General features: G+C 45.5%; 1 protein-coding gene across 2 annotated transcripts in view; it reads right to left on the reverse strand.

Moving 5' to 3' along the window:
• The window catches only part of gpc5b (glypican 5b), an 829,244-nt gene that overhangs the window by 340,248 nt on the left and 471,839 nt on the right, over positions 1 to 17,157 (reverse strand). For both annotated transcript variants that reach the window (XM_070883293.1, XM_070883292.1), the window contains exon 7: positions 5,933 to 6,053. In XM_070883293.1, coding sequence (XP_070739394.1) covers positions 5,933 to 6,053 — 121 coding nt within the window. The remainder of the gene's footprint in view (positions 1 to 5,932; positions 6,054 to 17,157) is intronic.

Genomic DNA, 17,157 nt, shown 5'->3' on the forward strand with positions numbered 1-17,157 from the left:
GGTCAGAAGGTTCATGGCCAACTCCCGGTCAGAAGGTTCAAGGCTCACTCCCAGTCAGAAGGTTCATGGCTCATTCCTGGTCAGAAGGTTCATGGCCAACTCCCGGTCAGAAGGTTCAAGGCTCACTCCCAGTCAGAAGGTTCATGGCTCATTCCTGGTCAGAAGGTTCATGGCCAACTCCTGGTCAGAGGGTTCAAGGTTCACTCCAGGCCAGAAAGTTCATGGGCCACTCCTGGTCAGAAGGCTCATGGCTTACTCCCGGTCAGAAGGTTCATGGCTCATTCCAGGTCAGAAGCTTCATGGCCCACTCCTGGTCAGAAGGTTCAAGGCTCACTCCCGGTCAGAAGGTTCATGGCTCACTCCCGGTCAGAAGGTTCATGGCCAACTCCTGGTCAGAGGGTTCAAGGTTTACTCCAGGCCAGAAAGGTCATGCCCACTCCTAGTCAGAAGTTTCATGGCTTACTCCCGGTCAGAAGGTTCATGGCTCACTCCAGGTCAGAAGGTTCATGGCCCACTCCTGGTCAGAAGGTTCAAGGCTCACTCCCGGTCAGAAGGTTCATGGCTCACTCCAGGTCAGAAGGTTCATGGCTCACTCCAGGTCTGTAGGTTCATGGCTCACTCCAGGTCAGAGGGTTCATGGCTCACTCCAGGTCAGAGGGTTCATGGCTCACTCCTGCTCAGAAGGTTCAAGATTCACTCCCGGTCAGAGGGTTCATGGCCCAGTCCTTGTCAGAAGGTTCAAGGTTCACTCTCAGTCAGAAGGTTCATGGCTCACTCCTGGTCTGAAGGTTCATAACCCAGTCCAGTGTAAATGAGTTGAAGCCACATCCCACCATCAGAACGATGAAGGCCTATTCTAGGGCTTGAGCACATCAGGATAGATTTTCCTCAATGGGCACACTGCCAGGCACAGACCTGACCGGAACGCCAGAAAACTAGGGAAGAAACTGTCTGATGGCTCCTCCATCACCTTTGGCCTTTTGGCCTGCTTTCTGCAGGCGGTCCCCCACTGAGCCGAACACTGTTGGGGGGGGCTGCGGAAAGCGAGGCCCAGAATGCCCCCTCCCACCTCATTAAGATTTTAATGCTGGCTCCGCGCCAACACCAAGTGATGGAGCGGTGACATCAAATTCAAAGCCCCGGGTAAAGTACGGTGAGGCTGGAGACCTAATGTAACGGGATCCCACCCCATTTCTCGCGCTGCTGTACCCGGGGAGTGCGAACCTCTCTGGTGCAGCAAAGTGGAAAATCCACATCAAATCATCGGCTGGCATTCCGGTGCAGTACTGCTGCATTTCCGGAGACGCCAGCTTTCAGATAGGATGTTAACCTGAGACCCCATCTGTCTGGTCATGTGGACATAATATCTCTCATGGTATTATTTCCAGAGGAGTAGGGAGCTTTGCAATATATCCTTCCCCAGCTTTCCTGCCGCAAACACCACCATTAACTAATCATTTATCTAATTTACTATTTGCTGGACTTTGCTCTCTGCAAATTCTCTCCTTCCATTACCTACATAGCAACAGTGATTACTCTGCAAAATAATTCATTGGTTGTAAAGCAAAGATGTGACAAGTGTAATATAACAGCAATTTTTTGTTTTTTTCTCTTCAGCCTCTAAATAACTTTGACATTATACACACCACAGTCCAGTTAGTCTTTCTTCAGTTTTCTCCTTTGGTTTATTGAAGAGGCCAGTTCTCTCCGACGGACTGTTCCCTGGTTCCTAGCACCCTCTGACATCTCACTCGAGTGTGTCAGCGGTGGCTCAGTGGGCAGCACACTCGTCTCTGAGTCAGAAGGTTGTGGGTTCAAGTCCCACTCCTGGGACTTGAGCACGTAAATCTAGGCTGACACTCCCAGTGCAGTGCTGAGGGAGTGCTGAGACGTCTGCCCTCTCAGGTGGATGTAAAAGATCCCATGGCACTATTTCGAAGAAGAGCAGGGGTGTTATCCCGGTGTCCTGGTCAATATTGATCCCTCAATCAACATAACAAAAACAGATTATCTGATCATTATCACATTGATGTTTGTGGGAGCGCGCTGTGCGCAAGTTGGCTGCTGTGTTTCCAACATTGCAACAGTGACTACACTTCAAAAGTACTTCATTGGCTGTAAAGTGCTTTGAGATGTCTGATGGTTGTGAAAGGCGCTATATAAATGCAAGTCTTTCTTTCATTAATCCCATATGAGTCGTACGAGTGAGCTGTTCAACCTTGGGAATGTCACAGCCTGGCCAGATCACGTCAGGATTCAGTGGACGGCAATCCGGATCAGGGAGTCTGATGGATTATCCCAACCTTGCAGCCCAGGGAATCTAAAGTCCCATTCTCACATGCCGTGGCTGAATCAAGCAACTCGGCACAAACCGGGAGACTTCTGTTGGCTTCACCCTCAGAGGAACACAGGCAACGTCAAAAGAGAATTGAGAGCAACTGTGCCACTTCCTGAGTTCAGCGGGTGATTGGTCGAGTAGGGCTGTTTGTGAGAGGAGCAGCCATGTGACACACCATCATGTGGCCCACACATGGCCATCTCATGCTCAACACTCACAGTCCAGATGTTGTTCCAACATTCCTGAAAACTAAGCCGTTATATAAATAGGTTTACAACGGGGCGGGCTGAAATGTTATGAAGGAGTTATTTATGGGGCGAGGAGCTGTCAGAATGGGAGGCTTTGTGTGTAGGGGCAGAGTTAAGTTGGATATGGGAATCTCTTCTGGACAGTCTCGAATCGCAACATATGACCAGTCAACCCAAACGTATCTCTGTCTCCTCAACTTAACATTTGTCACATGAGCATGTGACCCAAACGCTGTTGCCTGAGTTACAGTAACCGGCATTGTACAGTAAAAGTCATCTGTGTGCAAACTCAGAAGGTCAGAAAGCAGAGGAGCAACCGAGAGAGAGAAATAAAGAGAGAGTAAGCAATGGAGAGAGATAGAGAGGGCGCGGGAAGAGAAGGAAAGAGCAAGACAGAAAGTGTGAGAGTGAGGCAGAGCGAGTGAGACAGAGACAGAGAGACAGAGATAGAGAGAGAAAAAGAAGATAGGCAGTGAGGGATAGAGCAAGAGAGAGAGGCAGAGAGAGTAGAAGAGAGAGAGACAAAGAGGAAGAGACAGTCAGAGAGAAAGAAAGAGAGCGAGAGAAAAAGAGATAGAAAGAGAGAGACCTCAAAGACATGGGGGACATTGGGTGAGTGGTGGGCAGAGCAATCACAGTGACGGAGATAAAGAGAGAGATGGAAACAGAGACAGACAACTCACGGAGACAGAGATAGAGAGAGACAGAGAGAGTGAGATAGAGACAAAAGAGCTGACAGAGACAGAAGAGAGAGACAGAGCGAGATAGAGAGCTGACAGACAGATAAACAAACATGGTGAAGTATGTTTTAGCGAGTGCTAAAAATGATTGATTACAGGAATAGTCAAAATGTACTTATTTCACCATTGAATGCCTTCATTTTGCCTTTGCCCAGCTGATGGACAGAGGTCACTGCTGCCGAGCTGAAATCCAAGTCGGCATGGATGAGTAATTTGAATTTGGGGATTTTTCTAGTCTGTGGTTAAGGACCAGACTACTTGATGCAATTACCTACCCATTGGAGCCTGTCTAGATTTTAACTAAAACTAAAAGGAGGACACTAATAACCTTCCGGATATAAGAGGGGTCAGAGGGTCTAGTAAGGAGGAGGAACTGAGGGAAATCCTTATTAGTCGGGAAATTGTGTTGGGGAAATTAATGGGATTGAAGGCCGATAAATCCCCAGGGCCTGATGGACTGCATCCCAGAGTACTTAGGGTGGTGGCCTTGGAAATAGCGGATGCATTGACAGTCATTTTCCAACATTCCATTGACTCTGGATCAGTTCCTATAGAGTGGAGGGTAGCCAATGTAACCCCACTTTTTAAAAAGGGAGGGAGAGAGAAAACAGGGAATTATAGACCGGTAAGCCTGACATCAGTAGTGGGTAAGATGATGGAATCAATTATTAAGGATGTCATAGCAGCGCATTTGGAAAGAGATGACATGATAGGTCCAAGTCAACATGGATTTGTGAAAGGGAAATCATGCTTGACAAATCTTCTAGAATTTTTTGAGGATGTTTCCAGTAGAGTGGACAAGGGAGAACTAGTTGATGTGGTATATTTGGACTTTCAGAAGGCTTTCGACAAGGTCCCACACAAAAGATTAATGTGCAAAATTAAAGCACATGGGATTGGGGGTAGTGTGCTGACATGGATTGAGAACTGGTCGTCAGACAGGAAGCAAAGAGTAGGAGTAAATGGGTACTTTTCAGAATGGCAGGCGGTGACTAGTGGGGTACATCAAGGTTCTGTGCTGGGGCCCCAGCTGTTTACACTGTACATTAATGATTTAGATGAGGGGATTAAATGTAGTATCTCCAAATTTGCAGATGACACTAAGTTAGGTGGCAGTGTGAGCTGCGAGGAGGATGCTATGAGGCTGCAGAGCGACTTGGATAGGTTAGGTGAGTGGGCAAATGCATGGCAGATGAAGTATAATGTGGATAAATGTGAGGTTATCCACTTTGGTGGTAAAAACAGAGAGACAGACTATTATCTGAATGGTGACAGATTAGGAAAAGGGGAGGTGCAACGAGACCTGGGTGTCATGGTACATCAGTCATTGAAGGTTGGCATGCAGGTACAGCAGGCGGTTAAGAAAGCAAATGGCATGTTGGCCTTCATAGCGAGGGGATTTGAGTACAGGGGCAGGGAGGTGTTGCTACAGTTGTACAGGGCCTTGGTGAGGCCACACCTGGAGTATTGTGTACAGTTTTGGTCTCCTAACCTGAGGAAGGACATTCTTGCTATTGAGGGAGTGCAGAGAAGGTTCACCAGACTGATTCCCGGGATGGCGGGACTGACATATCAAGAAAGACTGGATCAACTGGGCTTGTATTCACTGGAGTTCAGAAGAATAAGAGGGGACCTCATAGAAACATTTAAAATTCTGATGGGTTTAGACAGGTTAGATGCAGGAAGAATGTTCCCAATGTTGGGGAAGTCCAGAACCAGGGGTCACAGTCTAAGGATAAGGGGTAAGCCATTTAGGACCGAGATGAGGAGGAACTTCTTCACCCAGAGAGTGGTGAACCTGTGGAATTCTCTACCACAGAAAGTTGTTGAGGCCAATTCACTAAATATATTCAAAAAAGAGTTAGATGTAGTCCTTACAACTAAGGGGATCAAGGGGTATGGTGAGAAAGCAGGAATGGGGTACTGAAGTTGCATGTTCAGCCATGAACTCATTGAATAGGGCCGAATGGCCTACTCCTGCACCTATTTTCTATGTTTCTAAAGAGAAACAGAGAGCTCACAGAGATAGATAGAAAAAGAGAGACAAAGACAGAGAGCTCACAGAGACAGAAATAGAGAGAGGCAGAGAGCTCACAGAGACAGAAATAGAGAGAGAGTGGACTTCGAAAGACACAGAGCTAGATAAGTCAGAGACACAGAAACAGAGGCAGACAAAGAGAGAGTGACAGATACAGAGGGGTTAATAATTTAGTCTCTGTGCAGCATTGCAGTGTCTGTTCTATTTCGGCACTCCACACATTTGCGCCATTTGGCTTGACCTTATCCAACAACATGAGGTGGCTCATCTGAGGATATCTTTTGGCTCTTGGGTGGTCACTCAGGATGTACCAGGAGCAGCAGCAGAGGGAAGGGGGCCACAATTTCAGGTGTCAGCAGCCAGTAAAGAGCCGTTGCGTATCCGGGGGGCACAGGAGGTTATCTTGAAGAAGGAAGAGACGTTGGTACATAACGAACAAGAAGAACCCCTTTCACAAAAATTTCCATAAACGGCAAGAACACTTTAACACCTATTTGCCTAGTTCTCTCAGCTCTGCCATGTGGCTGATTTACTGCTCCATGGACAGTTGTGGGTCCAAGCATCTTACCTTGTTAATATACAAGAGCTTGTCAACGACTTGCTTGACCATCGGGTCAGGTCCTCGGACTTTTACTTCCGGGTTGTTGGCCTGTTCTTTGAGTCCGTTCCCGACAACTCTGTTCGTGTAACTAGAAACAAGAACCAGACATTGAGATTCTAGACAGCAGTAGAAAATAAAGACAAATAATTACATTTCTATAATGTCTTGTTTGTTTTTCCAATATTCCATTGGAGTGTGAAGCAGCAGAATGATTCGCAGGCTGACTAACAGTCTGACAGGCCGCAATGTGATCGCTCCTACCATGGCCGTAACCATCTTTACACCAGCGAAGAGGGAGGTTAGTCCCATATGGCGGGAGCAGTTTGTGGCTACCCACAGCCTCTACAATGAGGAAAGGACTACCCACACCCACCGGACACTAGTATCCTGCTGGATGTCAACCCGGAATTCAGAGCCAGAGCTCCCGTCTCCACTCACCGGGACTGTCTGGAATGAGGCTGGAAACCTGCACCTTCTGACTCAGGGGCTGGGATGATTACAATAACAACTTGTATTTATATAGCGCCTTTAACGTAGTGAAACGTCGCAAGGCGCTTCACAGGAGTACTGTGCGCTAAAAATTTGACACCGCGCCGCACAAGTTGAATTAGCGCAGATGACTAAAAGCTTGGTCAAAGAGGTATGTTTTAAGGAGTGTCTTGAAGGAAGAAGGAGCGGTAGAGAGGTTTAGGCAGGGAGTTCCAGAGCTTGGGGCCCAGGCAACAGAAGGCACGGCCACCGATGGTTGAGCGATTACAAGCAGGGATGCTCAGGAGGGCAGAATTAGAGGAGCACAGACATTTTAGGGGACTACAAAGGTATGAAGGCAGAGTTGGCTAAAGTGCACTGGGATAACAGATTAAAGTGTAAGACTGTTGATAAGCAGTGGTGGATATTTAAGGAGATATTTCATATCTCTCAACAAAAATATATTCCAATAAGAAGGAAAGACATTAAGAGAAGGGGTAACCATCTGTGGCTAACTAAGGAAATAAAGGATGGTATCAAATTGAAAACAAGGACATACAAAGTGGCCAAGATTAGTGGGAGGCCAGAGGATTAGTAAACTTTTAAAAACCAGCAAAGAATGACTAAAAAAAAAATAAAGAGAGGGAAGATAGATTATGAAAGTAAACTAGCAAGAAATATAAAAACAGATAGTAAGAGTTTCTACAGGTAGATAAAAAGGAAAAGAGTGGCTAAAGTAAATATTGGTCCCTCAGAGGATGAGACTGGGGAAGTAATAATGGGAAACAAGGAAATGGCAGAGACGTTGAACAAATATTTTGTATTGGTCTTCACGGTAGAAGACACTAAAACATGCCAATAGTGGATGATCAAGGGGCTAGAGGGAGGGGGGCACTTAAAACAATCACTTCCACTGAAGAAGTAGTACTCAGTAAAATAATGGGACTAAAGGCGTCAAATCCCCTGGACCTGATGGCTTGCATCTAGGCTCTTAAAAGAAGTGGCTGCAGAGAGAGTGGATGCATTCGTTGTAATCTACCAAAATTCCCTGGATTCTGGGGAGATCCCAGCGGATTGGAAAACCGCAAATATAACGTCCCTATTTAAAAAAGGAGGCAGACAGAAAGCAGGAAACTATAGACCAGTTAGCCTAACATCTGTCATTGGGAAAATGTTGGAGTCCATTATTAAGGAAGCAGTAGCAGGACATTTGGAAAAGCATAATTCAGTCAAGCAGAGTCAGCATGGTTTTATGAAAGGGAAATCATGTTTGACAAATTTGTTAGAGTTCTTTGAGGATGTAACGAACAGGGTGGATAAAGGGGAACCAGTGGATGTGGTGTATTTGGATTTCCAGAAGGCATTCAATAAAGTGCCACATAAAAGGTTACTGTACAAGATCAAGGTTCACGGGGTTGAGGGTAATATATTAGCATGGATAGAGGATTGGCTAACTAACAGAAAACAGAGTCGGGATAAATAGTTCATTTTCCGGTTGGCAAACAATAACTAGTTGGGTGCCGCAGGGATCAGTGCTGTGGTCTCAACTAGTTACAATCTATATTCATGATTTGGATGAAGGGACCAAGTGTCATGTAGCCAAGTTTGCTGATGCTACAAAGATGGGTGGGAAAGCAAGTTGTGAGGAGGACACAAAAAATCTGCAAAGGGATATAGATAGGCTAAGTGAGTGGGCAAACATTTGGCAGATGGAATATAATGTGGGAAAGTGTGAGGTTATCCACTTTGGCAGAACATTTTTTTTTTTTTAATTATAATTTAAATGGAGAAAAATTACAAAATGCAGCAGTACAGAGGGACCTGGGGGTCCTTGTGCATGAAACACAAAAGTTAGTATGCAGGTACAGCAAGTAATCAGGAAGGCAAATGGAATGTTGGCCTTTATTGCAAGGGGGATGGAGTATAAAAGCAGGGAAGTCCTGCTACAACTGTACAGGGTATTGGTGAGGCCACATCTGGAGTACTGCGCACAGTTTTGGTCTCCTTGTTTAAGAAGGGAAATACTTGCATTGGAGGCAGTTCAGCGAAGGTTCACCAGTTGATTCCTGAGATGAAGAGTTTGACTTATGAAGAAAGGTTGAGCAGGTTGGGCCTGTACTCATTGGAGTTCAGAAGAATGAAAGGTGATCTTATTGAGACATATAAGATAACGAGGGGGCTCGACAAGGTAGATGCAGAGAGGATGTTTTCCCTCATGGGGGAATTTAGAATAAGGGATCGCACATTTAAAATGGAGATGAGCAGGAATTTCTTCTCTCAGAGAGTTGTAACATAGAAACATAGAAAATAGGTGCAGGAGTAGGCCATTCGGCCCTTCGAGCCTGCACCACCATTCAATAAGATCATGGCTGATCATTCCCTTAGTACCCCTTTCCTGCTTTCTCTCCATATCCCTTAATGCCCTGAGCCGTAAGGGCCATATCTAACTTCCTCTTGAATATATCCAATGAACTGGCATCAACAACTCTCTGCGGCAGGGGATTCCACAGGTTAACAACTCTCTGAGTAAAGAAGTTTCTCCTCATTTCAGTCCTAAATGGCATACCCGTTATCCTAAGACTGTGTCTCCTGGTTCTGGACTTCCCCAACATCGGGAACATTCTACCTGCATCTAACCTGTCCAGTCCCGTCAGAATCTTATAGGTTTCTATGAGATCCCCTCTCATCCTTCTAAACTCCAATGTATAAAGGCCCAGTTGATCCAGTCTCTCCTCATATGTCAGTCCAGCCATCCCGGGAATCAGTCTGGTGAACCTTCGCTGCACTCCCTCAATAGCAAGAACGTCCTTCCTCTGATTAGGAGACCAAAACTGAACACAATATTCCAGGTGAGGCCTCACCAAGGCCCTGTACAACTGCAGTAAAACTTCCCTGCTCCGATATTCAAATCCCCTAGCTATGAAGGACAACATACCATTTGCCTTCTTCACCGCCTGCTGTACCTATATGCCAACTTTCAATGACTGATGAACCATGACACCCAGGTCTCGTTGCACCTCCCCTTTTCCGAGTCTGCCACCATTCAGATAATATTCTGTCTTTGCGTTTTTGCCCCCAAAGTGGATAACCTCACATTTATCCACATTATACTGCATCTGCCATGCATTTGCTCACTCACCTAACCTGTCCAAGTAACCCTGCAACCTCTTAGCGTCCCCGTCACAGCTCACACCGCCACCCAGTTTAGTGTCATCTGCAAACTTGGAGATATTACACTCAATTCCTTCATCTAAATCATTGATGTATATTGTAAAGAGCTGGGGTCCCAGCACTGAGCCCTGTGGCACTCCACTAGTCACTGCCTGCCATTCTGAAAAGGACCCGTTTATCCCGACTCTCTGCCTCCTGTCTGCCAACCAGTTCTCTATCCATTTCAGTATATTACCCTCAATAACATGTGCTTTGATTTTGCACACCAATCTCTTGTGTGGGACTTTGTCAAAAGCCTTTTGAAAGTCCAAATACACCACATCCACTGGTTCTCCCTTGTCCACTCTATTAGTTACATCCTCAAAAAATTCCAGAAGATTTGTCAAGCATTTCCCCTTCATAAATCCATGCTGGCTTGGACCGATCGTGTCGCTGCTTTCCAAATGTGCTGCCATTTCATCCTTAGTAATTGATTCCAACATTTTCCCCACTACTGATGTCAGGCTAACCAGTCTATTATTACCCACTTTCTCTCTCTCTCCCTTTTTAAAGTTAGAGTAGCTACCCTCCAGTCCATAGGAACTGATCCAGAGTTGATAGACGGTTGGAAAATGATCACCAATGCATCCACTATTTCTAGGGCCACTTCCTTAAGTACTCTGGGATACAGACTATCAGGTCCCGGGGATTTATCGGCCTTCAATCCCATCAATTTCCCGAACACAATTTTCCGCCTAATAAGGATTTCCTTCAGTTCCTCCTTCTCAATAGACCCTCGGTCCCCTGTACTTCCGGAAGGTTATTTGTGTCTTCCTTCATGAAGACAGAACCAAAGTATTTGTTCAATTGGTCTGCGATTTCTTTGTTCCCCATTATAAATTCACCTGAATCCGACTGCAAGGGAGCTATGTTTGTCTTCACTAATCATTTTCTCTTCACATATCTATAGAAGCTTTTGCAGTCAGTTTTTATGTTCCCGGTAAGCTTCTTCTCGTACTCTATTATCCCCCTCTTAATTAAAACCTTTGTCCTCCTCTGCTGAATTCTAAATTGTTCCCAGTCCTCAGATTTGCTGCTTTTTCTGGCCAATTTATATGCCTCTTCCTTGGATTAAACACGATCCTTAATTTCCTTTGTTAGCCACGGTTGAGCCACCTTCCCCATTTTATTTTTACTCCAGACAGGGATGTATAATTGCTGAAGTTCATCCATGTGATCTTTAAATGTTTGCCATTGATTATCCACTGTCAACACTTTAAGTATCATTTTCCAGTCTATTCTAGCCAATTCACGCCTCAAACCATCAAAGTTACCTTTCCTTAAGTTCAGGACCTTAGTTTCTGAATTAACTGTGTCACTCTCCATCTTAATAAAGAATTCTACCATGTTATGGTCACTCTTCCCCAAGGGGCTTCATACAATAAGATTGCTAATTGGTCCTTTCTCATTACACATCACCCATTCGAGGATGGCCAGCTCCCTAATTGGTTCCTCGACATATTGGCCCAGAAAACCATCCCTAATACACTCCAGGAAATTCTCCTCCATCGCATTGCTACCAGTTTGGTTAGCCCAATCAATATATAGATTAAAGTCACCCATGATAACTGCTGCACCTTTATTGCATGCATCCCTAATTTCTTGTTTGATGCTGTCCCCAACCTCACTACTATTGTTTGGTGGTCTGTACACAATTCTCACAAGCGTTTTCTGCCCTTTGGTATTCCGTAGCTCCACCCATACCGATTCCACATCATCCAAGCTAATGTCCTTTCTTATTATTGCATTAATTTCCTCTTTAACCAGCAATGCCACCCCACCTCCTTTTCATTTCTGTCTATCCTTGCTAAATGTTGAATACCCCTGGATGTTGAGTTCCCAGCCTTGTTCACCCTAGAGCCATGTCTCCGTGATGCCAATTGCATCATACCCGTTAACTGCTATCTGCGCAGTTAATTCGTCCACCTTATTCCGAATACTCCTCACATTGAGGGACAGAGCCATCAGGCTTGTCTTTCTAACACACTTTTCCCCCTTAGAATTTTGCTGTAATGTGGCCCTTTTTGCTTTTTGCCTTAGGTTTCTCTGCCCTCCACTTTTACTTTTCTTCTTTCTATCTTTTGCTTCTGCCCCCATTCTACTTCCCTCTGTCTCCCTGCATAGGTTCCCATCCCCCTGCCATATTAGTTTAATTCCTCCCCAACAGCACTAGCAAACACTCCCCCTGGGACATTGGTTCCGGTCCTGCCCAGGTGCAGACCGTCCAGTTTGTACTGGTCCCACCTCCTCCAGAATTCAATGGAATTCTCTGCCCCAGAGAGCTGTGGAGGCTGGGTCATTGAATATATTTAAGATGGAGATAGACTGATTTTTGAGTGATAAAGGAGTCAAGGGTTATGGGGAGCGGGCAGGGAAGTGGAACTGAGCCCAAGATCAGATCAGCCATGATTTTATTGAATGGCAGAGCAGGCTCGAGGGGCCAAATGACCTACTCTTGCTCCTATTTCTGGTATTCTTATATTCTTAGAAACCACTGAGCCAAAGGTTTGCTCCTCAATATAGTGTCTTATCACATCAAAACTTCTCAAAATGCCTTGCACAATGAATTAGGGTGAAGAGATGGCATTATGTCGATATAAATGGCAACCATTCTGGGTCAGCAACATCCATCAAAGACCAATCAGATGAATGACCAGTTAAAGTACCTTTAGTGGTGCTGGTTGAGGGAAGAATGTTGGCCCGGGAACACCCAGCTCGACCTCAAATAGCGCCAGGACAGATGGAGGCTCAGCGTAATGTCTCAATTGAATGAAGTCACCTCCGACAATTGCAGCACTTCCACAGTACTGCACTGAAATGTCAGCCTAAATGATGCTCACTACCCCTGGAGTGAAGACTTTCAATCCCAATCCAAGGGGGTGGGAAATGAGCTTCCGACCACATATCCACAGCACAACTAAGACCGCCTATTTCCACCTCCGTAACATCGCCCGTTTCCAACTCTGCCTCACCTCATCCGCTGCTGAAGCCCTCATCCATGCCATTGTTACCTCTGGACTTGACTATTCCAACGCACTCCTGGCTGGCCTCCCACATTCTACCCTACGTAAACTAGAGGTGATCCAAAAACTCGGCTACCCATGTCCTAACTCGCACCAAGTCCCCCTCACCCATCGCCCCTGTGCTCGCTGACCTACATTGACTCCCGGTTGAGCAACGCCTTGATTTCAAAATTCTCATCCGTATTTTCAAATCCATCCATGGCCTCGCCCCTCCCTATCTCTGTCATCTCCTTCAGCCCCGCAACCCCCTGAGATGTCTGCGCTCTTCTAATTCTGCCCTCCTGAGCATCCCTGATTATGATCACTCAACCAACGGTGGCAGTGCCTTCAGCTGCCTGGGCCCCAAGCTCTGGAACTCCCTGCCTAAATCTCTCCACCTCTGTTTCCTCCTACAAGACGTTCCTTAAAACCTACCTCTTTGACCAAGCTTTTGGCCACCTGTTCTAATTTCTACTTATGCGGCTCGGTGTCAATCTTTAAAAATCTCATAATACCCCTGTGAAGCGCCTTGGGACGTTTCACTACGTTGAAGGTGTTAGATAAATACAAGTTGTCGTTGTTTTTGTTATTGAGAGAACTACCAACTGAGCTAAGCTGACCAATTGTTAGAAGCCCCTGCATTAGTCTATTGAATTTATCTCAAGAGCAATAGAAATTAAAATAGCTCTTCCTTCCTTAGAAAGATGCCCTTGAGTACAAATTGTTAAATAACTCTTGAGTATTTGCGTGGATGGAGAAAGTAGTGTAAAATAATACAGTTATGGACAGGAGTGTCGATAATGGATTGGACAACCAGCAGAGAGTACCTTATTCTTTTTGATGTATTTTGGTTGAGTTGGGAGGGGGCAATCATTCAATCAATAATTACGTTCTTGATAGCAAACAGCTTCTTACAAGAGTCTGGCCTGATTCAAAGAGTTAAATTTTTTTTTTCCTGGAGGCCGACAAGACAGCTGGGAGCAAATTACTTCAGAAAAAAAGCATGTAGCAGCATGTTTCATAACGGAGCTTAAAGAGCTGATGTTTCATCCCCCCATTCCCTTCCCCCTCAATGAGCTCCATTATACCAATCCCATCAAAGCCTCTCCGATTGGTGCTTCAATGTATTATTGATCACCCACGAGCTGTAACCCTTGTAAGACCCACTTCCTCCTATGCTCTGAGCCCCATGCTTCCTACATGCCGTCAGCTAATACAAGCCTGAACTGTAAAAGCCCTCAGTGAAGAGGGGCTGAGTTAACACTTAATCGGTGCGGCCAGATCAGACTCTCCAGCCGGGGTCAATTTAGGAAACTCACAATATCCTTGTCAGCGAAGCGCAGGCTGCTTTTTTTTTTTTGCCTGTGTTTTGTTTTCGGAGGGAGTTTCTCTATAATTAGTCCAGTGGCTAAGCCTTTGCTCAGACCAGAATGGGAATGTGGGCAGAGTGCGGGTGGGGCAGGAGGTGGGGTCACAGTCTGAGTCCTGACGTCTGCTTTATAGTGGCCGCGAATCTCATCACAAACCTTAACAATCTCATTACATACTGCCGTTATCGCAGGGCAGGGGAACAGGAAGGCAACTTACAACTTTAGATACTATTGATAAATTTCTGGATAGCTTACTGGTCTCAACCTGAATGGGCAGCAACCCCTTAAGTACAGCACACATAAAACGCATATGTACGATTCACATCAAGCTCCTATATACAGTACACAACAAACCCATATGTAAAGTACACAACAAACCCATATGTACAGTACCCAACAAACCCATAAGTAAATTACACAACAAACCCATATGTGCAATACACAACAAACTTTATTTAAGAGGGGATATACTTGCATTGGAGGCAGTTCAGAGAACGTTCACGAGGTTGATTCCTGAGATGAAGGAGTTGCCTTATGAAGAAAGGTTGAGCAGGTTGGGCCGATACTCATTTGAGTTTAGAAGAATGAGAGGTGATCTTATTGAAACATATCAGATTCTAAAGGAGCTTGACAGGGTGGATGCAGAGAGGATGTTTCCCCTGTGGGGAATCTAGAACTAGGGGGCTTAATTTCAATTTAAAACGGAGATGAGGAGGAATTTCTTCTCTCAGAGGGTCATGAATCTATGGAATTCTCTGCCCCAGAGAGCTGTGGCCATTGAATATATTTAAGGTGGAGAGAGGCAGATTTTTGAACGATAAGGGAGTCAAGGGTTATGGGGAGCAGGCAGGGAAGTGGAGTTGAGGCCAAGATCAGATCAGCCATGATCTTATTAAATGGCGGAGCAGGCTTGAGGGCAGGCCGACTCCTGCTCCTATTTCTTATGTTCTTATGCTGTGCACAGTACAGTACACAACAACCTGATATAAAAGGCACTGTTGATTTCAGGCAAAGTCACTCCTTCAAGCGGGTTCAATCAGCTGTTCCCACCTACAATTACCTGAGTGATGAGGTCCTGGAAGCAACCAGTACCAATTAGGAGTGGCAGATGCCAAGTGTGATTTCCTGTGTTTATTAAATGTGTTAATCAATGACCTTTTAGGTTTTTACTGTCCACCGAGTAAAGCGGGCAAGTTGTATTAACACCCACACACCCATATAAATGGAGGGGACTGTACTTCATTGGCTGTAAATCGCATAGGGATGTGCTTTATAAAGGCAGCTTCTCTCCTTATTTTATCACAATGAAGGAATCGCAGGCAACCCGCAATTTCTCCCACTGCACTTTCAGTCGAACTTTTGTCTTCACATGTCATACAAGGATTACATTCAGGGATGATTTTTTTTCGTTGTCACTTTTCCAGGGCTGTGCCAGCTTTTGTTTGAATCAGTTGGCTAGCTTTTGCTGGCTGTCTAGGTTGGTATGCACGACAAAAGCGGGAGAGAGGAATTAACGCGAGAGGCGAATGAAAAAAAAACATTCTCGGCCCAGCTAATCTGGAGTGGGAACCTTAGGTGGGCTTTATCACCTGGAGACACAGAAGCAAGATATACTGCCCCCAAAACTGCCTCGCTTGCGATCTGCCAGCTCAGCACATATTAAGCAATGAAACCGTCAGCCTTCCTGCAGTGGTTTAAATGCTCCGCGAGTGAATAATTGAGTCAGGAAGAGTCAGTGCATTGTGAGGACACTCAGGACATGGTTTTACAATTACCCAGAAATTGCTGACTGCATTTGTCTCTGCAAGACTCAAACCACTTGTCTGAGAATGGATTTTAATTTAACCCCAAACCACTGTAGGGTTGATGAGATAACTGCAATCCAATATTCCTGGACCTCGTGAACTGAAAAAAGGCAGTATACAACGATTCTTGGTGTGATACACAACACACACACAATCTCATAACTTCACCAGAAATTTGGGCTGCCACTGTTTCCCCTTGCTGACCTACACATTCTTCCCTTGGAGAACTGTGTGTTAACAGTCTGATAGGCTGCCACGTGAACATGACCGTGACCATCTTTATACCCCGTTGATAGGGAAGTTTGTCCTAAAAGGGCAGAGGGTTTTATGGGCTCCCACAACAACAACAACAACTTGTATTTATATAGCGCCTTTAACGTAGTGAAACGTCCCAAGGCGCTTCACAGGAGTATTATGAGACAACAAATTTGACACCGAGGTGCATAAGGAAAAATTACGACAGGTGAACAAAAGCTTGTTCAAAGAGGTAGGTTTTAAGGAGCGTCTTAAAGGAAGAGAGTTAGAGAGGCGGAGAGGTTTAGGCAGGGAGTTACTGGGCTAGGGGCCCAGGCAACAGAAGGCATGGCCACCGATGGTTGAGTGATTATAATCAGGGATGCTCAAGAGGGCAGAACTATCGGGGTGTTTGTGGGGCTGGAGGAGATTATAGAGATAGTGAGGGGCGAGGCCATGGAAGGATTTGAAAACAAGGATGAGAGTTTTGAAATTAAGGCGCTGCTTAACCGGGAGCCAATGTAGGTCAGCGAGCACAGGAATGATGGGTGAGAGGGACTTGGTGTAAGTTAGGACACGGCTGCCGGTTTTGGATCAACTCTAGTTTACGTATGGTAGAATGTAGGAGGCCAGCCAGAAGAGTCAAGTCTAGAGGTAATAAGCTATTCAATTAGCCGGAGCCCAGTCTCCACACCGCAACTGTCTGGAGTGGGACGTGAACTCTCTATTGTCTGACTCACAGGCGGGAATGTTACCACTAAACCAGAGACTCGGTCTTACACAGCTGCTAACAGCACTGGAATGTGAAGCTGCTCAAATGTCTTCTGTGCTGATGCAAACAATACTGAATTGTCTGGCATTGTAAACACAAAGCCACTTCATTTACACAAGAGTCAAGTCACTCCACATTGTGCACTTTTCTATTTTTGCTATTTCTTCAGTCAATACTTGACAGAGGAATATATATCTACATATTTTACATAGCCCTCACGAGATCTGCTGCTCTGCATGTCCTCTGGCATTCAATTATGGCCGTGGAAAGTTGTTCGAGTCGGGTTTCAGTGCTCCCCCTCTTTTTTCCCCTTCAAGTGCTAGCTTGACTC

The sequence above is a fragment of the Pristiophorus japonicus genome, chromosome 6, assembly GCF_044704955.1.
Source record: "Pristiophorus japonicus isolate sPriJap1 chromosome 6, sPriJap1.hap1, whole genome shotgun sequence".
Classification (NCBI taxonomy): domain Eukaryota; kingdom Metazoa; phylum Chordata; class Chondrichthyes; family Pristiophoridae; genus Pristiophorus; species Pristiophorus japonicus.